Source organism: Sarcophilus harrisii, chromosome 1 (genome assembly GCF_902635505.1).
Source record: "Sarcophilus harrisii chromosome 1, mSarHar1.11, whole genome shotgun sequence".
In the NCBI taxonomy this organism is placed as follows: Eukaryota; Metazoa; Chordata; class Mammalia; order Dasyuromorphia; family Dasyuridae; genus Sarcophilus; species Sarcophilus harrisii.
The window spans coordinates 366600299-366623863 of record NC_045426.1 but is presented as its reverse complement, the minus strand read 5'-3'; the positions used below and the strand labels follow the sequence as shown (position 1 = coordinate 366623863).

Here is a 23565-nt window from a genome sequence, read left to right as displayed (position 1 = left end):
GGAGAGCTGACATAGATCTGAATTGGGCTAGATATGGAGAACTTTCACCGTTGCCCAGGGCAATGCCAACATAGGCATTCAAGATATATTGTGTGAATTAAATTGTTTTCTGAACAATGGCGAGGAGAAGGGGAAGGTAGGAGAGGGATAAGGAAGATTGGAAACAGCAGGATTCAAATTTGTTGCTTTTTAATGTTTCTGAAGGCTAAATCTAAATGGAAAAGGTGTGTAAAATTCAGGAATTTTGATTTATAATATAATTTATAGGAGTTCCAACTGTTGTAGACATTGGATAGCTAGGGCTAGGCTCCTTTCTGCTTTCTGTGGCTGGCATTTTGACTATGCTTATTAATTTTATTTATTTTTTTATTAATTTTTTTAAAAAAGTTTTTTTTTGCATTATAAATATTTACAGATTATTCCTATTTAATAAAGTAAAAGAATTCATTAGAACTAAAAAAGATAATGATCTGATCTGAAAGTACTTGGAATATCATTTATCCATAGGACCCTATCCCACAAAAAAGAGAATAGAAATCTAACAAAAAGGAAAAAAAAAGAAATTTCTTCTAATGTATACATTGTTAATTCTTTCAATGACCATGAACAAAACAATGCCTCATTTTGTACTCTAAATCCATCATCTCTCTGTCATGGATAGCATGCGTCACCTTTGGTGCTATGGTCATGCATAGTCATTATATTGATTGAAGTTCTTATAGCTTTTAAAGTTGTTTGTTATTACAGCATTTTTAATGTATAAATTTTTCTCCTACATATTATTTTGACATGGTCAGGGAGAAGGCATGGGAGAACAACTACTGGTTCTTGGGTGAGAGGACCAGAGTTCAAATGGGGCATATCATTTCAGCTGGTGTCAGGAAGATCAGAGTTCAGATCTGGTCTCTAACATTTACTTAATTTTGTCACCCTGAAGTAGTTATTTAAACTTGATGATTTTTACTTTATTCAACTTTAAAATGGGGAAAATGACACTTTTAATTCCTGCTTTTACAGGGTTGTTGAGCCTTACATGAAATAGCAGAAAATACTTTATAAACATTGAAATGCTATCTAAATGTCAAGTAATTATCATTACTATTAAAGTGACAAAAATGAAAAGCTATTCAATAAATCCCTCAATAAAGTTTTGTTAAGCACCTAATATGTTCAGGTATTGTGAAGATACGAAGATTAGCTGATTATCAGCACATCTGGAAAAAAACTTTGAAGGTGGGCAGTAAACCCCATTAAAGATTTTGTCTTATCTGTGGATTATGTTGATACATTCTTCATATAGATGAGAAGAGCCAGGTTAGGCTTTGGCTGACCCCTGGTAAAGTTTGAAAATGCTACCCCTTCCAGAGGCTTTGAACTTTCACTATAACCCCATACTTGGCATCTCAAGCATGGATGCTTTTATAACATGGAAAGCATAATTTTCTGGCATTAAAGTTGCGTGCATTTATAAAAAGCAATATTGAACAATATTTCATGGTGTGCCCTGTGTAATTGACTTCTTTGTCTATACCTAAGCTCAGCCCTGTTGATGACCTTACCTTAAACATAAGAAATAAAGAATAAATTATGTTAGTAGGAGAAGACTTTATATTATATTTGTGTAATGCTTTGATACTTGAAGAGTACTTTGCAAAACTTATGCCTTCCCTCTTTTAATTATCTCCAACATATCTTTTATATATTATTAATATTAATTATAATCTTATTTTATATCTCTTGTTCTATATAATTAGTTGTACATATTTCCACCCATTATATTGTGGCCTCCTCAAGGTCAAGGATTGGCTTTTGTTTTTCTTTGCATCCCCAGCATTTAGCACAGTGACTGGAACATAGTAGGCATTTAATAAATATTTATTCATTATTATCTCATTTGATCCTTGAAACAAACTGATTTTTAAGATTGCTGCTATTTCTATCCTAATTTCACAGATGAGGATATTGACATTAAAGAGGATTTATTGAGCTATTTAGGAGTATACAGCTAATAAGAATCTTCCAGACTCTAACTCTCAACTATAGCAAAGGATGCTGTCCCTTTTCCAAAACAAGATGCTGAGGTCTCTCCATGTAAGGTGAAAGCAGATGAGGATTTGGGATGATTGTATATTTAGTTGGGACAGGAGGACCTTGACAATTAGTCCTTGCTTTTTAGGTATTAAGTTAATGTCTCATTATTCTTTCAAAAAGTGTTCATTAAGACTCTATTACATGTTTAGCCTGTACTAGGTACTTTGGGAAAACAAAAAAGGGAGAAATGTAGTCCCTGCTCCACAGGAATTTAGAGTGTTACTGGAGAGACTAGAGTAATGCATCCCATGCAATCAGAAAACAAAATATAAAATAGTTTTTGAAGTAATAAAATAAATGTGAGATTTTAACTTGGGGATAAATATAATCTTGAAAATATTAAAAACCCACAAATTTGAGGATGGAGAGCATTCAAAGGAAGATAAAAAGAGGAGAAATTAGAACTGATATTGGTTATTTTTACTACAGCTGATTAGGTGGATATTGGTTTTACATCTGACTAGTTGGAAGAAATAGATGACAAATTCCTGATATAGATAGTAAAAGTGAAAATGGGTGAAAGCTATACCTGTCTTGGGAAACTTTAATTATTCAGACATTGGCTGAAGGGTGTACTTTTCATTAGAAGTGGAGCATCTGATAAATTCTGTACTTGCCTTACTGATAATTGCATCTCTCAGAAAGTGGAGGAAATTATAAGAGCATCCTCTTTTCTGGATCTGATTGAGAACAACTAAGTTTGAAGTAGAAATGATACGAATCTTTGGGGACATTGACCCTGTCATCTTAGAGTTTGTGATAGAGGAGCATATTAGACAGTTCAATGAATGTATCCCGGACTTGAAAGGATCAGGTTTCAAATAACTCATGTAAAAAATCCCATAGCTTATGATTCTAAAATGAATGATGGTTCAGGAGACATGAGAAATCTCAAGAGCAAAATTCTTGCCATCATCTTAAATGATTCTGGGGAGAATAGAGAAGAAAGGGGGAATAACATCTAAAAAGACTGATGTACCAGCATGTTGTTTGTTCATCTTTTGTTTTTGAAGAGGATCAATGATGTCACATACTGGGGTTAGGATATATTGTGTTCATCTGTGGTTGATCAGTCCATTATGAGTTGGGAGGTTTGAACACAAGTAGTTCATTAGAACATTTGGGATGTAGATGTCTCTGGATTTGTATCCTTATCATGTCATGATCTTCTAAATCTTCCTAACGTGATTGAAATGGAAATGATTCACTTTTTTGGTATGTTTCTGAGAGACTGTCCAGATTCCACAGTCATACAGCAATGAATTCAGCACCATGGCTCTGTAGATCTTCAGTTTGATAGTTGGTCTTATACGTCTCTCCCACACTTTCCTTCGGAGCCTCCCCAAAACTGAACTAGCTCTAGCAATGGGTGCATCGATCTCATTATCAATGTGTACAGTCCTGGAAAGTCTACTGCCAAGACAAGTGGCATCTAAAATTTCTCCATTTAGTCAGTGGCTTCACATATGGATGGTGTGATGCTGGCTAGTGGAGAATCTGTGTTTTCTTGGTATTGATTGCCAGGACAAAAAAACAGCACAAGTGGCAGAGAATCAACCAATCAATGAATCCATACTCTCTTGCATCTCAGACTCAGAGGCTGCATTGAGTGCACAATTATCTACAAACAAAAAGTCACATATCAGCCTTCCCTCCACTTTGGTCTTGGCTTTTAGCCTTTTCAAGCTAAATAGTTTACCATCAGTGTGATAGCTGATCTTGATGCAGTTTCCATTCTTGATGAAGGTGTTGACAACATCACAGAAAAGATGCTAAACAGCATGGGAGCAAGCACACAGCCTTGTTTCATTCCATTGGTGACTGGAAGAGTGATAGCATTCTCCAATATCCAATATGATCATGCCATCATAAAATAGCATACTATTCCAAGATATTCCTCTGGCAATCAGATGTTTCTATGATTTTCCATAAGCTCTTAAAACTGATCAAAGGCCTTGGTCAGTTTGATAAATGTACAAAGCTCTGTTCTTTTCCTGGTATTTCTCCTGGAATTGTCATCCAGCAGAGACCATATTGACCATTCCTCAGTCCTTTCTGAAGCCACACTGGCTCTTAGGCAAATGACCATCTTTTGGGGGAAGGATCAGCCATTTGGGCAGGATTTTCTAAGAATCCTGTCAGCAATGATTAAGAGAGACAACCCCACCCCTGTTTCCTTCTCTTTTATAATGATAGGCAATACCTTGATATTTCTTCTTCAGTTATGCCTGCATAAGGAGATCCCCAAGGAACTCAATTTTTGTAGTATAGACAAAAAAGATAGAAATGGAAATGTATACCAAAAGGATAGTGCAAAAGCAAGATACAATCCTATAAAATACCATTAGGAAGGCTAAAACTCAGAAGAGACTGAGAAGTGAAAAATGCTAATAATTAAAAAGGGGCTTTTTAAAAAAACATGTGTGAGAGAGCACTAAGGAGAGAAAAGAAGGGATAGACTGGGAACTTCAAGTGTGGAAAAATGAATTAGGTGGTCTCTGAGGTCCCTTCCAGATCTAAATCCTATTATCTAACAGCAGAATAATGTTAAGAAGGTTGAGCACAGGATCAATTGATGCAAAAAATTGCTTGATTATTCAAGGTAGACTTAAATTATTGTCCTCTATTAATAGACAAGAGAGAAAAGACATTTTGCATCTGTTTTCTCTACCAGAGTAAAAAGGACAAAACAAAGACTAAAACTATAAGTGAGTTACTATGAGCACCTCACTACCCTTAGTGAAGTAAAATCACTAGACTCAGATGAATTAATCTGAGGGTGCTAGAAAACCACTACCCACCACCACAAACAACTCAAGATGATTAAATCAAAATTTTAGGGCAGAGATCATTGAATCCAATTCTCTCATTTCACAATTGTGGAAACTGAGGTCTAGAAAAGTGAAGTGATTTGACTCCAATGGTGTACCATGCTGCTCGTTATTGTTGTTCACATAATTACTGATTATTTTCAATCATCTGTAAAGGATCATGTGGAAGGGAATAGATACAATAGATTCAGAAATGATCCTAATTTTCAAAAAGAAAAAAGACAAGTGGATTCTATAAGCTATAGAGGGGTAGATTTTTGTATTTATTTACTCCTAGTAAAATTCTGAAGTGGAATATCTAGGGGATGATTTGTGAACACTTAGAAGGGGTGATCATTGGGAGCCAAACTTAATACATTAAAAAGTCATGTCTGACTAGCCTCACATTCTGTTTTAAAATTATAGGTAGATCATATATAGATAGGTAGATCAGAAAATACTGTGTCCACAGTCTGCTTGGGATTCATTGAGTTGTTTGGCAAAGTTTTCCAGGACGTTCGTGTAAATAAAATGGAGAGATATGAATTTGTGGCTGGTTTAATGACAAATTGCTATATTCAAAGGGAAGAGACTAATAGATGAACCCACTTTGGGAGGGTTCTCTTGGGAACTTTCCTTCCCAAGTTCTGTCTTTAGTCTTTTTCTGTTTGACACTTCCAGCTGTGATTTGGATAACAATACATGAATAATATGTACATGAAGTGTGTAGATGACAGAAAACAGGAGGGATAGCTAGGATTAGAACTTGAGCCATTTTAAATCCTACAGCACCTGGTTTCTTTCTCTGGAATAGATTTAAAGTTGGAAAGGGTTTTAGAGAGCATGTTGTCTGGATTGTCTCATTTTACAGAGGTAGTAAATGGTAGAGCTGGGATTTGAACTCAGGATTTTTGATTCTAAACTCTATGCCCTTCCCACCATACTCACACTTGGGCTGCATCTCATACTTGCTAAATGACCAGACGAACTTTGTATCTGGTCATACAAGAAGAATCTAGGTCACCCCTTTACTCTTCTTTCCCTTTCCCCATCTGTTGCCTGCAGCTGCCAGCTGTGCCTGCCACAATGTTTGAATAGGCCAGCTGTGCCAACGATATCACATTTGTATGGGACACAGGGTCCCATTTTTAGCATCTCCTTTTGGGTCTGCTTTGAGATTTTCCACTTGTGGCTTCCCCCATTTGCTTAGGAACACAACCTGAAATTCTGCCCCCTGGCTGTTACTTCCAGGAGACTCAGATTTGGTAAATAACCCCATCCTCTTTCCATTGGCAAGATTGTGAAGTCTATGAAATGTGCCTTTGGCAGCAAATATACTCTTTCTGCTCCCTTTTTTTCTCTTCCATCTCCCCCATATGCATTATTTTCTGAGCTTCCCTCTCTGTCTAACCAGGCAAGAAAACTCACTCAGATTAAGATTTTAAAGACTTAATATATTTCTTTCTCCCAAAGATATCTATATCAAAAAAGATGTGCAGGAAGTTGAGAGCTTAATTCAAAGAACTGACAGCCTTTCAGGCATTAATGGGGGAAATAGTAACTCAATGCTTCCCAAATCACATGCTATGCATCTGGACCTACCTCTAAGGGCAGCACTTCTGAGAGATTTTCTATGATGGCAGAAGGGGTGCTGGAGGTTCCGTGTCGATTTGATGAGTGGTCTATAGGGGACTGTCTTAACTCTTTTTATTACTTTACTTCTTTATATCAGTGATTTAGATAAAGGCATGGAGACCATATTCATCAAGTCCCAAATGAAATTAAACTTGGAGGCATAAATTAACATAGGAGGGTGACTAAAAAGAGTCAGGACTCAAAAAGTTTTGACCTACTACATACAACACTGATCCATGATTCATTAAGAGAAATAATGAATCTAACAAGATGAAATTTAATAGAGATCAATTAATCAATAAGCATTTATAAATAGTATTAGGATCAGTGCTACATTATTAATAGTGTTAATAGTACTTTGTGTCAGGCACTGTGCTAAGCAGTAGGCAAAAAGTAGTGTCTGCCCTCTGGGAGCTTATAAACTAATATGGGAGATAACATGTAAACAGTATATACAAAGCAAATTATTTACAGGTTAAATATGAAATAGTTGGCACAGGGAAGACTCTAGAATTAAAAAGGTTGGGAAAGGTCCTATGAAATGTGGTAAAAAATAGATATAGAAAAGGGAAGAAGGTTGGGGAAGTCAGACAAATTTGACTAACTGGACTTTGGGAAATTATAGTAAAAGTGTCGGGTAAGTGAAGATGTGGGGAAAGTAAACTACTGTTTTATCCCAGTTGTGTAAAGAAAGCTGTAAGAGTTGTCTTCAAAGTTGCACAAAATTTCACAAGGATTTCTGATTCCCTAATTTGTAAATAATCTGTATCTCCACCATTCTCATTACTCAAATTAAGATTTTTATATCCACCCTAAATCTCTTTTCTGAGATCCCATCTTACATCATGAACTGGGAGAGTGGGGGGGTCTCTGAACGCAAATGTCTACCTCTTTGTAGTATTGCTTCCACCTCTACCTTTTGCATTCGCTTTAAAGATATGGCATTGGGTTATCAGTCAATAACTCTCAGGGATTTTGTAAAGACCAGTGAAATCATGAATCTTAAAAATCTCTTCTCTACTTCCTCTTCCTTCTCATTTTCTTTCTCCTCTTCTTTTTCCTCCCTCTCTCCTTTCTTTTTCTCCTTAATTCCTCCCCTCTTTTCCCCTTTCTTCTTTTTCCTCTTTTTCTTCCTTCTCTTCCTCTTTTTCATCCTTCTCTTCCTTTTTCATTCTCTTCTTCCTCTTTTTCATCCTCCCCTTTCTCCTCTTTCTCTTCTTCTTTTCTCTTTTTACTTTTCCTCCTTTCTTCTTTTCTCCTCTCCTTTTTCTTCCTCCTCTTCTTTTTTCTTCTTCTTCCTTTTCTTTCTTTTCCTCCTCTTCATTTTCTTCCTCTACTTTTTCCTCCATCTCTTCCTGTTCTTTCTCCTCATTTTTTCTCTTCTTTTTCTTCTTCCTCCTTGTCTTCCTTGTCTTCCTCCTCATCTTTCTCCTTTTGTTTTTCTTTCTCCCCTCTCCAGATAGAAGACTCTGGCTTTAGTTCAGGCTTTGTCACTAGTTAACCAAGTGACTTCTCAATGGCTTTGTTTCCTCATATACAAAAACAAAGGGGCTGGAGTTAAGATTGTGAAGGGTATAGTGGGAAGAATGCTTCTGGCATCAGATCATGCTTTTGATGCTTATTACTTATGGGATCTTGGGCAAATGACTTTTCTTTCCTGGGCCTAAATTTCCCCATCAGTGATATGAAATGATTGGACTGGAAGACCTGACTGAGGTCTCTTAGGCTACTTAGTTTTCCTAATTATACAGCAAAAAGGATTGAATAGATGATCTCTAAAATTCTTTCTAATTCTAATATCCTGTGATTCCTTACCAACCTTGTCTTAATAGGGAAATGGGATAGATTAGACAGTATTTAAGTGACAGTTGGATTTAGCCTTTGGAAGAAAAAGGGGCAAGGCCATTTGCAAAGCTACAAGTCAGTCATGTAAATGGCACAGTGGTTGGAGGGCTAGGTTGGAGTCAGTAAGATCTGAGTTGAAATACTGCCTCTGATGCTTACTAGCTCTGTGACCCTGGACAAGTCATTTAACTGCTCTGTGCCTCAGTTTCCTCATCTATAAAATGGGGATACTAATAGCTGTAATAGGCTTTAAAAACACTACTGGCTTAGAAAGAAAGGGGAAAAGGCCTTACACAGATAGGAGAGAGTAAATAATTCAAAGTGGTTGCAGTGTATACAAGATAGACTCTCAGTGTGAGATCAGTCTGATTAAAATGGAAAAATCTTGGTGGAGAGAGCAGGGACACCTCCCCCCTTATTTATTTATTTACTCATTTATTTATCCATTTACTTATTTATCTACCTTTTTGTTCATTTATTTAGTTGTTGTTTCTTTAGTCTGTTTCCCCAGTGCCTACCAGAGTGCTAGCAAATAGGTGGTAAAGAGTGGGCAGAGAACAAGACAGAGTGGTATTATTAGATCTATGCCACAGGAAAATTAATCTACTATTAATCTGGAGCCAGGATGTGAAGGATGGAATATAGAGGGCTGAGAGAGAGTGGGAAGAGATTTGTTATGAGGCTGTTCTGACAAACCTTGTAATGAGGGCCCATCCTAGGATGAAGATGTAAAGAGAAAAGAGAAGAGAGATTTTGATTGAGGTAGAATCTGGGTAGATCTTGAGAAATTATTAGATGGAAAATGTGAGAGAGGAGGTAACATTGAGATATTGGGCCTGGATGACTGAATGAATGCTGGTGCCATTGACTCAAATAAAGAACCAAGAGGTAGAACTCATTTTAAGGGTGGGGGGCGTAGTAAGCTTTGAGTCTGTTGAAGTTGAGGTATTGTGGAGATGTCCAGCAGAGATTGGAAATATGGGCCTGCATACAGAAATTTGAAATGTATCTGAACAATGGGGAGACAGAGGTAATTGAGATTGCTAAGGAAGAGAGTTCAGAGGAAGAATGGAGTCAAGAACAGGATATTGGAGATATTCCATTTGAAGGAACAGATTAAGAAGGTTGTTTTAGGTCCAGAAAGGGCCATAGTGGTCACTTGGTCCAACACTCACAGACAATAAAAGAGAAAGAGAAGTTGAAGCCAGAGAAGCAGCAGAATCACAAGTATTATCATTGATGTTGGGGGAGTGGGGGAATGAAACATAAAGGGCTTAGCCCTTTAAAAACCTTTCTGAAAACTCCTCACTATGTGAAGATCTATAAATTGGCATCAGATTGACTATCAGTTTTATTTGATTGAAACATTAAACTCAGTTTATGTATGCTCAGTCTTCATGGTTCATTGATGGCTTTGATATTTGCTCCCAATTTAAGAGTCTAAGAAATATGATGTAATTATCTTTCCCTTCCTTTCTGCTTTTGATGGCTTTTTTTTTTACCCTAGATCCCTAGGGTATCCCTATCTTCCCCACCCCAGACTGCTCCCCTGTCTCGTCATCTTTGCCTGCTCCATCAAAATGGATTTATTTGTGTGTCGACTCCTCAGGAAGGTCCTGATCCACTGTAGCATATTAATTCATTACACCATCCAGAGTATGTATATGGGTATTTTAGCAGTAGTATTCGAGAGATAATGCCTTAATTGAAGGGATCTTGACAAAGTGGGCCCTTCAGAACCCTAACAAAGGGAGAGAAGGGGAGGGGAAAAAGAGAGAGCAAGAGAGAGGGAGGGAGGGAAGAAGAGAGGAGGGAAAAAGAGAGAGACAACAAAAGTGGACAGATTAGTTAGGAGACTATTTTGAATTTGAAATGGAATTTCAGGTAATGCTCTAGGCCATTAAGAGAGACTGTTTAATAAGTAGGGGGTGGGGGGGCCTTTTCATGAAGCACTACTTGTATCATACCCAACTCCTACAAGCCTGTTTTTAGAGTTTCATTCCTTTGGTTCATAAAGAATTTTTACATCTGTCCCCTTCCTTCCTATTCTAGTACAGGCCCTTTGGATAACTTTTAGGCTAATCTGCTCACTTTTGTTCTCAAAACAAATATGTCTTTCCTTGCCTCCTTCCCTCTCCCCCTCTCTCTTCTCCTATCCCTCCCTCCCTCTCTCTGTCTTCTCCTATCCCTCCCTCTCTCTTTCTTTTCTTCCCTCCTCTTCTCTATCCTTCTCTCTCCTCCTCTCCCTTTCTCTCTCTTAGGATTCTGAAGTGCCCAAATAGCATTGCAAAGGGGTAACACTTTAAGCTGTTTTTAGGTAACACTTCAATAAGCACTGGTTAATCTCTATATAGAATATAGCTCCAGAGTAATGGAACTGAAGCTAAGGGCCTAAATCTGATGGGAGGAGGTCCAGCAGAGGATAGAGGAGTTATCTGAAAGCAGGAAGTGGGAGGGAATCCAAGAAAGCTGTCACTGTCACAAATTCCCTCATCTCCTTATCCTCTGTGTGTGTGTGTGTTATTTAGGGAAGGGGCCACAAGGACTGCATTTCCTCATCAGCAAAATGAATGGCTTGGATTTGATGACCTTTAAGGTCCTTTCCACGACCTTATTACTCTCTCATGAGAAGGGCTGCCCACTCTGATTCCTCCTTCCTCAAATGGTGATGGCAGAAGAGAACTAAGATGTAGGGAAAAGTGCTTTGCAGTTGGAAAGTACCCAAAATATTGGCAGTCAAAATCAAAGCTTCCCCTCTTCCTGTCTCTCACTGTCCATCCTGTCAGCTTTAATTCCAAATACGTTGATTTGAATGCTGCGAACTTTAGAAGAGTGGAGCAGACATCTGCCTGGGCAGATTTCATTATTACTAATAAGCAATGATGGCCTCCAATAGAAACCCTAAAGCTCAGTCATTGAAGGTCTTGCCCCTATCCAAGCAGGAGGATTTCACAAGAAGACTGTAAGGATTGCTTCTTCCAAATGGGAAAAGTCCTACTGATACTGAAGAAGACAGATGGTTCTCTGTCTGATAAGTTTGTGATTTTGAGTTGAAAAACCAAAACACCTAGGCAGGATCCTTTTGTCTTTAAGATCAATCAATCCATCAGTTGGTCCATCATGAAGGAATGGATGAGTTTGCTAACTGACCCAGTTGTTAATCAAAAAATAGTAGTAAATTCACTGGATTTGGTGTCAGAATACCTGAGTTTGGATTTCAGTGGTGCCATGCTCTAGTCTTCGCAGGCAAATCACAATATCTGAACTTCTGTTTGCTCACTTGTAACATGAAAAGTTTGGACTAAATAAATTAAATAAACTAAAGATTTCCTCTAGCCAGGGACATGAAGGTAAATATTTGACAAATAGCTTTCCAAACCCCTCTCCCAAACCAAAAAATAAAAAAAAATACACTTCTAAGTTTAATTTGAATTAACATTTTCTTTATTGCTTTTTTAAAATCTAAATGATCAACAAAACAATAAAACAAGCCTGATTTGTAGCATCTGCTGTTGTTAAATGTGCATAGTGAAAATTTTAACCATCCAGAGAGCTGGAATGAGCTGGCTCTAACACATCCCTGCCTCCAGTCCTAAAAGCTGGAAAATTTATGAAGATGTAACTAGCCTTGATGGGACAAAAAAGAAGGGCAAGAAAACTTGCCAGTTTAATCAGGTAGAGAAGAATGTTACTAGTAAGACATGAAATACATAATTCATTGCCAGATGAGACCAAGTTATTATTGGGGAAAAAAAGGAAAGATCTGGGACTTATAGATACAAGCAATGTTATGCTTCAGCCAGCTCCTACTAGGAAACAGCCTATTGTTAAATTGTCATAGTGAGTTTTTATATCTAGGAAATCAGAAATGACACAAATCAGGGCTTGGTTTCTTGTTTTGTTGATTAGACTTAGGAAAGTGATGGAGACAATGTCAATAATGATGGTGAAAATTAAGTGTGTTTTGAATACCTTTTCCTCCAGTCACTTGTTAAACATTTATCATCACATCCCTGTAACAACGTTCTATGATGAAAGAGACTTTGGTATATTGTCCTTTGGAGAGGGGTGGTGTAGGATACATAGCCTCATGGCCATCATGAAGATTGCACTGGGAAGAGCCCTTCTGTCTAAGGCAGGGGAAGGGAACACTCGGTATTCAGGCTGTAATAAGGCCTTCAGAATCATTAGCTAAGGCAACAGCAGGCAATGATGAGCTCAACCCTGGGTACCACAACTTCCCGCTGCTTGACTTCTATAAATTGATAATTTTGTATAGCTTGTGAATAATGTTATAAATATCCAAATGGCCCTTAGCAGACAAAAGGCTTCCCATCCCTTGTCCAAGACTGAGCTGGGATGGAGCTCACCCAGAGAGTGGCTGCTGTGGAGAGAGAAAGAGCTCACTATGTGTTCTTGTTAACTAGGTGCTAAGCCTATTTGTTTATAATTCTGGAAGTATAAGTGTTGTCAGGGTCCTCCATATTTGGGGCAAAGTCTTGGTCATCTTTCTTCATTATGGCTCTTGGTATAGATAATGAGTTCTGTTGACCAGAAAAAGAAGAGGGCAGAGAAAGATTTATAGAAGAGGTAAGATGTGATTGTCCTTGAACGAAAAACAAGATCCAAATATAGAGGAAGATATATGGTGAAGAGGAAGAGATGAACAAGGACATTTTCTGTACACAATGACTATGTATCTTGGCCAAATAGGCAGTATATGTAGAGGAGGAGAAGGTTGGGAAGGTAGACTAGAAGTAGATTATAGAGGTCTTTAATGCTGATTTTAAGAGTTTGGATGTTGTGCTATAAGCAGTAGGGAACAGCTAATAATTTACGGATAACAGTTAAGAGCTGAAGTGTTTACTCCCTTCCTTCAAACTCTTTGTCTTTAGTCTTTCTCCCCTTCTTTGATCCTTCCTTCCCACTTCCAGATTTCCATGTCACTTATTGGTCACCATTTCCATCCAAACCATGCTGCCTTCTAACCCCACCACCCCTTCTGCCACAACTTGTAGTTCACTTTATGGGCTTCTCCCATTAGAATGTAAGCTCTTTGGGGACAAAGACTCTTTTTTTTGTTTGGACTTAGCATAGTGTTTCACACATAGTAATGGTACATAAGGCTTAAAATTCTATGTCTATATCTATCTATATCCATTTATTTTAGAATTTATATATTTTAGAAGGAAGAACTTACTCATTAAATGAATAAGGTCAACTAAATTGCATTGGAAAGGGTTAGCATATTCAAAGGGGAAGAAACTATGTTCAAGGATCTTTGAAATCATTTTATTTGCTTGCCAATAATGAAATATAAAGGGCAGCTAGTTGGCACAGGGAATAAAGCTCGGGGCTTGGAGTCAGAAGGACTTGCATTCAGATCCAGCCTCAGACACTTACTACCTGGGTGACATCTGGGCAAAGCAAGTTGGAGAAGGAAATGAAAAACCATTCCAGTATTTTTGCCAAGAAAGCCCTGGATGGGGTCACAAAGTCTTGGATGTTACTGAAAAATAACTGGACAACAAAAATGAAATACAAATAATGATTGGTTGTCTATTCATTAAGGCAGAATCATGTAACAGTTGATTCTTTCCTTGAAATGAATGCTATACTTTTACAAGATAGTTTCTAAGTCTGATCATGTTAAAGCTGTTGACCAGATGCTCTCTACTGGTTCTAACACAGTCTTTCTTGTCCTTGCTTCCCCAGGTGCCCCTTTTCAAAGGTCTCAGCATCCTCACGCTACCTCCTGCCGCCACTTCCACTTGGGTCCCCCCCAGCCACAGCAGCTCACTACGGACTTCCCCATTGCGCATCCTGTGCAGTCCCAGCCGGGTCTCAGTCCCCACATGGCCCCGGCCCACCAGCACAGCGGCACCCTCCACCAGCCCCTGACCCCGCTGCCCACCCTCCCGTTCCAGGACGTCACAGGTCCCTCCTTCCTACCTCAGGCCCTGCACCAGCAATACCTCCTCCAGCAGCAGCTCCTTGAGGCCCAACATCGCAGGCTGGTCTCACACCCCAGGTGAGTGACTAGGATGAGGGGCAGGCTGAGGGATTCTGGGGAATGGGGAGACTCTTCCCTGTCTGAGTGTCGAAGCCATCGTCACCTGAGAGGCTGGTCATTCTTTAGGAGTGGATGGGAAGTTGGGCCTTAGACTTGCTGGTCGTCAGTCTACAAGAATTGTCAGGGTAGCCACTGTTGTTTATAGAAGATTTTGCCTTGATAAATGAAATGATTTCCTAAGAGCAAAGGCTGCCAAATAAAGAAGGTTCTCATTCATGGGAGAGAGAGAGAGGAAGAGGGAGAGGGAGAGGGAGAGGGAGGGAGGGGGAAGATGCAGAGGAGGAGGGGGAGAAAGTGCAGAATGAGTGGGACAGAGAGAAGGGAAGGGAAGGGGACAGAGAGAGGGGGACAGAGAAAATGTCCTAGAGAAACTGGTATTTTGAAGGATAAGTAGCATTTGAACTGGTGGAAAAACATAACATAAATAGAGGCTGCTAGCAAGAGAGTGAGAGGGAAATGGACCTGACTGGATTGGAGGGCTGCTGTTGGGGAAGAACAGGAGGCGAGGTAACTAGAGACTGCAGGATGATATGAAAAGAAAGCTGCATTTGAAATCAAGGAATCTGTGTTCAGATGTCAATCCTGCAAGCTGTGTGAACTTGGACAAGTCACCCTCTGGGCTTCAAATCCAACAAGCATTTATTAAACACCTACTATGTGCCAGGCATCTATAAAATGAGGGGATTAGATGAGATACCCTCCAAAGTCCCTTCTTGCTGTAATTTTTTTGTTTTTTTAATTCGGTGCCTTTGGTTTTCATATCACATTCATTTCTGAATGAATATCCCTTCCTATCCTCTTGCCCAGAGAACCTTTCCTAGTAACAAAGATTAAAAAATAAATTGGGGAAAAAATGCCAGTTTAACATAACCAAACAGCATACTGAGGGTGTCTGGTGAGCTCTAAATCCGTGATTCTAAATTGGAAAAGCAGAAGGGACACTAGATGACATCTATGAGAAATGTCTAAGTAATGGGCTAGGATCAGCTAGGGACACTTGAGGTTCCTGGAACAAGGCTTCGTAAGGCGTTCTGGAAGAGATGAGGTCTTGGAAAGGGATGGACAGGGACCCAGTTCCGCACCAGGAGCCCTGATGTTGATTCCTGGAGAGAATAGCAGGGGTGGGTCCCGGCATGTGCAGCTTTGCCCTAAATCAAGTGCGTCTATGCCACAGGCGGACTCAGGAACGTGTGTCCGTTCACCCTCACCGGCTGCATCCAGGCTTTGACTTCAGCCATCAACTACAGACGCCTCAGCCCAGGTATTTGGCTGAGGGCACCGACTGGTGAGTCTCCTGGGCAATCCTGTGTCTACCTCCCCTCACTGTCCGGGTAGCACAGATGGGGTATGGGCAGCTGGGAATATGCGAGTGAGTCGGGGAGGTGGGAAACATTTCTTGCCTATACTGATTTCATCCTCTTCCCTTTCATTTGAGTAAGAAATAAGGCATACTTCCTTATCTTATATACCCACCCCAAGAGTCCCTTCTGCCCCCTGTCTAATTCCCCAAAGGTTAGATAGCAAGACAATAATTGCTTATTGATTCGACTGTTTGCTGTCCATTTAACATCTGGGTCTGTGCTAGCAAAGGTGAGCTGGACCTGGCTAGCTCCTACAGAGTTTATATAGACTTGTGGCAGAGGGAGCAGGAAATAAATACAGAACAAAAAAGACCATAATACAAAAGATCTCATCAAGTGCTATATGGTTACTGCCCAAAGAGTGGAACTTTGGTTTGAATTTCTAGCTCTGATCTATACAAGCTACTTTCTGAACCTGTTGTTGTGAAAGAAGACACTTTGAAAACTCTATGGAAATAGGAATTGTCATTATTAGTAAAAATGGTGACAATAATTCTTATGGAATAATGGGAGGCCTGGACTTGTAGTTTTCCTTCAAGTCTTATTTTACTCGGGTATATGACACCCTATCCAGGTCTTGGGCCACCAAGTTGGTTCTTCTTCCTTTCTCAAGGAGTTTAACACTTTGTTCAGTCTTCCTTTCCACGCCAACTTTTGTCCTTATACAAAGGGGTATGTCAACATTCATGACAGTCCCTCAAACATCCTGATCTTTCATATTACAAGTCCTCTCAATTCTCCTAACATTTGCCTTCTGACTACTCCAAGGCCATGCACAAAAATGATTACATCTTTGATCTTTCCATCACCCATGAGGAGTAGAATTCAAACCAAAGTTCTTGTTGTCAGCTCCACTCAGATCCTTCCAGAATTAAGCATTCTGAATTCCCTTTATCCTAACATAATCTCTTCTTATTCTATCGTTCCCTAGGCTATACTCCTCCCAAATCTATCCTTCATCCACACTGTGACCTCCAGTTCCATATTTCAAGGTTCTCCAAGCCCATTACATCAGATTTTACTTTTTTTCCTCCCCAACATTTGACCTATCAGTCCATTCAGCTGTATGCTGCTATTTTCTAATTTCTTGCTTCTTCTCCCTATCACTGCTCATATCTTGCCAAATCTTAACCCAAGATTACCTTCACTTCAACTCCTCTAAGCCTAGTTCTACTTGTAGTTTTGATCCATCCTTTCCCCATTCTCTTTTCTCTTCTGGCAGATTGCTTCCAGTTATCTCTTCTCTATTGCTCTAATTTTTAATCTCTGCTCATCTACTGCCCTCTTCTCTATGGGCATATAAAATTAAATCTTACCCATTCTCAAAAAATCTTAAATTGATCTTCTAACTCTTCTTTCACAAACAAATCCCAAATAAAAAATACTTACCCTCCCAACCTCCACTTCCTCTCCTCATATTTATTTCTCACTCTTCCAATCCAGTCTCCACCTTTTGCAACAATAATCAAATCAGTACTACTTCTACAAAAGACAAGCTAATCTTGCATCCTGTGATACATCCCAGTGATTTCTCTTGCCAAGCTGCTCCTTCCTCACCAACACCCTCTTATATGTATTGTTTTCCCTTATTAAAATGTAATCTCCTTGACCTCAGACACTATCTATATTTCTGCATTTGTAATCCCATCACTTAACACAGAGCCTGGTACATAGTAAGTACTTAATAAATACTATTTCATTCATTCATTCACAAATAATGACACTGAACTACTTGCTCCATAATTACTAATGAGCTTTCTTTAAAAAAGAATTTATTGATGTCTTTTGTTTCTGTATAACCTTCATGTTCTAATATACTCCTCTCCTTTCACTTACTCAATGAGGCATCTTTATAACAAAGAATAAACAGAAAGAAAAAAAAAGTTTGGCAAAATCACACAGCAGAATCTGACAATGTATTCTGTTTTCCTAGCCCCTAGCTGCCAAATTCTTGAAAGAAAAGAGGAACATTTTCTCATCTCTTCTCTAGAGCCAAACGTGGTCATTATAATTACATGGTGTTCAGCTTCATTATTTTCTTTTTTCCATTTCATTTTGGAGTCTCAGTGATTTCTTAATTGCTGAGTTTTCTAGTCTTGTTTGTCTTTATCCTTGACTTCTCTGAAGCATTTTGACCTGTTGATCATTTATCTCCAATGTTTTTTCCTCTCCTTTCATATTTGTCCAGTGTCTTCTCAGTCTTAACCATCTGTTTCCATCCCCTACCTGGCTGAACTTTAAGATTCAATCTGGAGACTTCTTTTCTCTCTCTATGACTCTGTAACAATGATTTCATGAGCTCCCAAGGGTTCAGTTATCATCTCCAGGCAAGTGGTTCCTGATCTATATATTGAGTCCTAGAGCCTTGTATCATCAATGGTCTTTTGAACATTTCCAGATATATGTTTCATAGATCTCAGATTTAATATTATCTAAACCAGCACTCTTATCTTTCACTCTGAACCTGCCCTTCTTTTTAACTTTTCTGATTTGGTAGAAAACAATATCATCCTTTCAATTGCCCTAGGTTTGAAATCTAGTCTTCCTCAATCTTTCACGCTTCCTTACTTTCAATGTCCAAATCAGTTCTCAAGTCTTGTCCTTTCTCCTGCTGTAGTATCTTTTGTAACCATTCCTTTTTCCTCAACTTCAGGGCCACTAATACTATCCTAGTTTAGGACCTCAGCATCTCTTGCTTGGACTAAGGCAATCACTTCCTAATTGTTTTTCTAGTTAGGGTTCTCTCCTCACTAGAATGTAAAAAAAAAACAACGGAACTATAATGTGTTCTATATTTTAAGTCAAATTATTTCAGTTGCCTTTCCTTATACTTGACAATTGTCTGACTCTATGCTTTTGCATAGGCTGAGCCTCAAGTCTGAAATCTGCTACCTTCTCATCCTTGCCTCTTGGAATACTTAGCTTTCTTTAATATTCAATTCAAGTGCCACCTCCTACAAGAAGACTTCCCTGATCCTTCTTGCTGTTCACCTCTCTCTCTCCTTAATTCTTTACTTTGAATGTGGTTTATATTTATATACAGGGGTGTGATAGAGCCAGTTCTGACTTGAGCACCTATTCTTAAATTTTCAGTGTGAATGTTTATCTCAGAAATTGGCAAAGTCTACAAACAGGGTTTTGGTGTCCCCCCAACTCTGATTGTCTAGATTTAAGTAAAGGAGAAAATGTTAATAATACAGTTTAAAAGTCAGAATTTATAGATAGAACATTTTTTGGTTTTTGAGAGCCCTGTTAATTGTTCTGCACATATTTGTTTACATATATTAATATTGTTTTCTTCAAAAGAATATAAGTTTCTTGAAGGCAGGGAGTGGGTCACTTTTAGCCTCTTTTCCTGGCATACAATCCCTTGATAGAACTTGATGATTCATAGTTTTATTAAATCAAGAAAGTCTGAGTTCTGATCTTGCCTCTGAAACTGAATAATGTCTAGTATAGTGCCTGGCACATGGTAGGTACTCAATTAGTGTTTGTTGAATTGCATTTATTACTATGGGACATTGAATAAGTTACTCAAACCTCCTTTGCCTCAGTTTCTTCATTTGTGAAATGGGAATAATGATATTTGTACACCTAACTCAGAGGGATGTTGTAAGGTCCAGATGGTATAATGTATGTGAAGTACTATGCAAACCTTTAAGGGCTTTGACTGTTAAACAGATTATTGGGAGGCATGTATGAAGCTTTCAAGTGCTTTATGAATGTGACTTACTGTTGTTGTTAGTTATAAGATCTCCAAGAAAGGAGGGACCTGGGAAGGTCAGGGAATATACAATGGAAGAATTAAAACTCAAAGTGGACCTCAAAGAATAAATGGGATTTAAATAAACTCACCTTCTAGGTGAAGGCAGAGATTTGGAGATAAGAATGCATAAGGCATTTTCTGGAGATAAGACTAGTCTGGTTGGAGTAAAGCATTCATCTAGGTAGCTGGTGTGAAATCAGGCTGGAAAAAGAGATTGAGGCCTGGAAAGCCAGGTTTTGTTCAATTTTATTCTGTGTGAGATGAATAGCTGTTGAAGTTTCCAATAGCCTAGTTTGTCCAGGAGTCCTATCATTTCATGCTTTTGAAAATATAATCAAACTTCATTAATTTGCTTTAGTTTGTAAGGGAGGTCAGTTTAACTTGGAGACAAGTCTGAATTAAATATTTAACCAAGACAACAATTGGATTACTTATTTGAACTGGCTTAACTAGGTGTTGTCAAGGAAGGGTCCTTTGGGGATATTATTTAATAACAGAGAAGAATGATTTACATGTAAAATTCTAATTATCGATATCTAAGTGTAATATTTACATTTACAGAAGATTGTGCCATAGTAGAAAAAAAGCTGTTTTGGACTCTGAAGATCTGCTTTTAAGTTTTGCTTCTGACAGCTGGATTGGGAATATGAACCTGAGTTGCCCAGGCAACTCAACTAATATCTAAATTGCCCCAAACTGAGGAGCTGTATTAGTAGGGGAGATTATTCCATAGTGGCTCCCCATACAGTTAAAATCACAGATCTGGACCAAAAAGAAAATGGAATGTTGAAAACAGTTGATTTTCTCTTAAACTAGGTTAGACATGCTTCTTACTATCTTATTCCCATATTTATTAACCAAGCTGGTCTTTTTTTTTTTTTTTTTTAGTAGATAAAGAAAAGGTCAACATCATCCTAACATTTTCCTAGTTAGTAATTGTCTGAATTAATGAGGTTTTATTACAGATAAAATCCTTTCCCCCTGAGACATAACTCTGAAATAATGCTGTTAAACTGTAGGTCAGTGTTTTTCCTGTTCCCAGGATGTTTTTTCGCTAAAGGCATGGAAGATCTGGATTTGAATCCATATTCTTACACTTAGTACATGTCACTTGTGTAACCCTAGAAAATTTACTTAATCTCTCTGGGTCTTGGCTTTTTCTTTTGTAAAATGAGGGGCCTATACTACAGATTTCTATGGTTTTTCCAATTTTTAAGTTAAATGACCTAAATATAAAGTTGTATTGAATGTTGTGGCAGCTAAGTTGTTCTAGTAGTTTAGAATGCTGGGCTTGGTGTTATCATGATTTCAAATCAGACATTTCCTAATTGTGTAACCCTAAGCAAGTCAATTAACTACCTCAGTTTCCTCATTTATAAAATGAGCTAGAGAAGGAAATGGCAAAGCAGTTCAGTAGCTCTGCCAAGAAAACCCCAAATAAGGCCATGAATAATCTTATCTGCATGTAGCCCCAGAGACCTGACCAGTGCTTCTTAGCACAGATCTTGAGGGAGACCTCTCTGTTCTGCATTTCCTTTCCTGTGTTTGCTCCCTACTGTTTTGCTTCTTTTGCCAAGGCTGGTCCAGATTTTCAGTCAGCTTCAGAAGTTTTCAGAAGAAAACGGCTATCCCTCCTCCTGAGTAATTATCTCTGCTCCAGCAAGTCCTAGCACAGTGGTGATGAGGGGGTTTTGTAATTATGATAAAGCTAACGATGTTGCAAGGCCCTCTTCTTCCTTCTGAGAGATTTCTTCTGCCAGGAGACCTTGAAGCTGCTAATTGGATTAGAGAAGGAGATGCTGCTGGAGGGGCCATCTCCCCATTCCACAAGGAGCCCTGGGAAAAAGGAGGCAGGAGGAAGGAGAAGGATGTATCAGGAGGTTTGGATTATTTCTCAGTAGACATCTGAGGTGTATGGTCTTCAGAGACCAAGTGGAGAGCTCCAGATCTTGCCTGTTGTCAGCCCCTAGTGCTGGAACCACAGCCTCTGAGTTTGAGTCTGAGGCTGTCTAGTTTTTCTTCTTTATTTGGGGAAAGCTTACATTAGTTCTAGGAGTTCTCAAGGACCCCCGGGTGAATTGGGAGACCTCATGGTTTAGGAGTTAATGCTAGTAAAAAAAAAAAAAAAACACACACACACACACACAAAACAGAAGTTTCCCCTTGGATTTCTCTTCTTTTCCCAAACAAATACTTAACAACTTGGTTAATATCTAGGCCCAATCTGATTGAGAAGTAGGCTGATCTAGGGAAAAGTGAACTGATTTTGCAATCCGAGGATCTGAGATCAAATCCTGCCTCTGATACATGTCCCAGGGTCTTCTCCAAAAAGAGGAGGTGGAACTAAGCTTCTGAGATTGCTTTGTACTCTAGATTTATAACATAGAAACCTAACATTATTCTCATCCTTTCCCCAAATTAATCATCAAAAAATAATAGAGTCAGGGGCCCTGGTAGAGAGACCCAATTTTGCTTTGTTTTTTTTAAACTATGTGATCAAAGGCAAGTTATTTTACCAGTGGGACTCAGTTTCTCTGTATGTAAATTGAAGGGAGTGGCTTAAATGATCTTTAAACGTCCATTTCAAATGTTTCTAAAAGAATTTTAAGGGTTGAGCTGAATTCTGGAATGAATGAGTAATTAAGAATCCAGCACCCTTGGGGGCACAGCCATACTTCTGAAGGTGACACTGCGGAGGAGAGTTACTCTCCCACAGCCAATGTCTTGGAGACAGAATCATGGGCTGGGGGCACCATGGGACTGACCCAAGGGAGGCATTCCAAGATCATTATAGGTGTTAGCAAGTGAACAGTGCCTGTTCCAAGTGTCAGGGACCAGTCCTAGCACCTAATTATAGGCTAACTGATTGTGATATTTAAATGACAAGATCTGATGGAGTGCAATCGAATTCTTGCAGTAATGAGCTGCATTATAACCATGTTCTTCTGTAGTGATAAGAATAATGACAAAGTAAGTTCTAATAAATGGGGCTGGCTCCTGGGGGAAAAAATTTGTGCAGCATGCGAAGCTTCAGGCATCTAGGGCCCTCATATTCTTCCTCAGCAGAGCCTGTCTTCAGGAAAAGTCCTCTTGGGCAGTGATTTATGTCTCACTATATCATTATGGTATAGTGGTTAGAACATGGGGGATCTAAGTCAGGAACATCTGAGTTTGAATTCCCTGATGTAACACTGTGTGACTCTGAAATAACTTACTTAATTTTTCTGGTTCTCAGTTTCCTCATATAATGAGGAGATGGGACTAAGAATCTGTAATGTCTCTAAATTTATAATCCTATGATACTGTGTTCCCTACTCTGTAGAACTTTATATTTAGGTCATGGGACTTAAAAGTTGAAAAAAACCATAGAAACCATTTGTGTGTGTGTGTGTGTGTGTGTCTAAGTATATGTTTACAGAAATTGTGTGTATAACAAGGTTAAGGTAATTAGGGATTTGACAGGGATAGAAGCAGCATGGTACAGGGGAAAGAGCATTTTGAGTGAGAGGACCTGACTTCAAATCCCAGTTCTGCCCTTTACTACCTGGTTAACTTTGAATAAGTTGTTTTTATGTGGACCTCAGTTTCCTCATCTGTGAAATGAGAAGATTCAGATTAAATAATCTCTAAATTCTTTTCAAGATCTAAATCTATGATCTGTGATTCTGTAATTTGGGTAGGAGGTGCTTGTTATTCAGTCATGTCCAACTCTTTGGGACTCCCATTTTGGAGGTTCCTTCTATAGCTCATTTTTACAGATGAGAAACTGTGGCAAACAGGATTATAAGTGACTTCCCCAAAGTTACATGCCAGATTTGAACTCAAGAAAATGAGTCTTCTTGATTCTAAGCCCAGGACTCTATCCACTGCTCATTGCACTCCACCACATTGTCTGGGTCAGAGGTGGGGAATGCTGAATTTAGAGAGTTGGAGAGGCTTTTGGAATGCTTTAGGAACAAAGACACAAAAGAAATGAGTACCTGG

At 38.8% G+C, this 23565-nt stretch overlaps 1 protein-coding gene across 1 annotated transcript in view; it reads left to right on the top strand.

Moving 5' to 3' along the window:
• Nucleotides 1-14144: 14144 nt before the first annotated feature.
• Nucleotides 14145-23565, top strand: part of RNF165 (ring finger protein 165) — a 29161-nt gene continuing 19740 nt past the window's right edge. Inside the window, exon 1 of the mRNA XM_012541146.2 lies at nt 14145-14412. Coding sequence (XP_012396600.1) covers nt 14237-14412 — 176 coding nt within the window. The 5' untranslated portion in view covers nt 14145-14236. The remainder of the gene's footprint in view (nt 14413-23565) is intronic.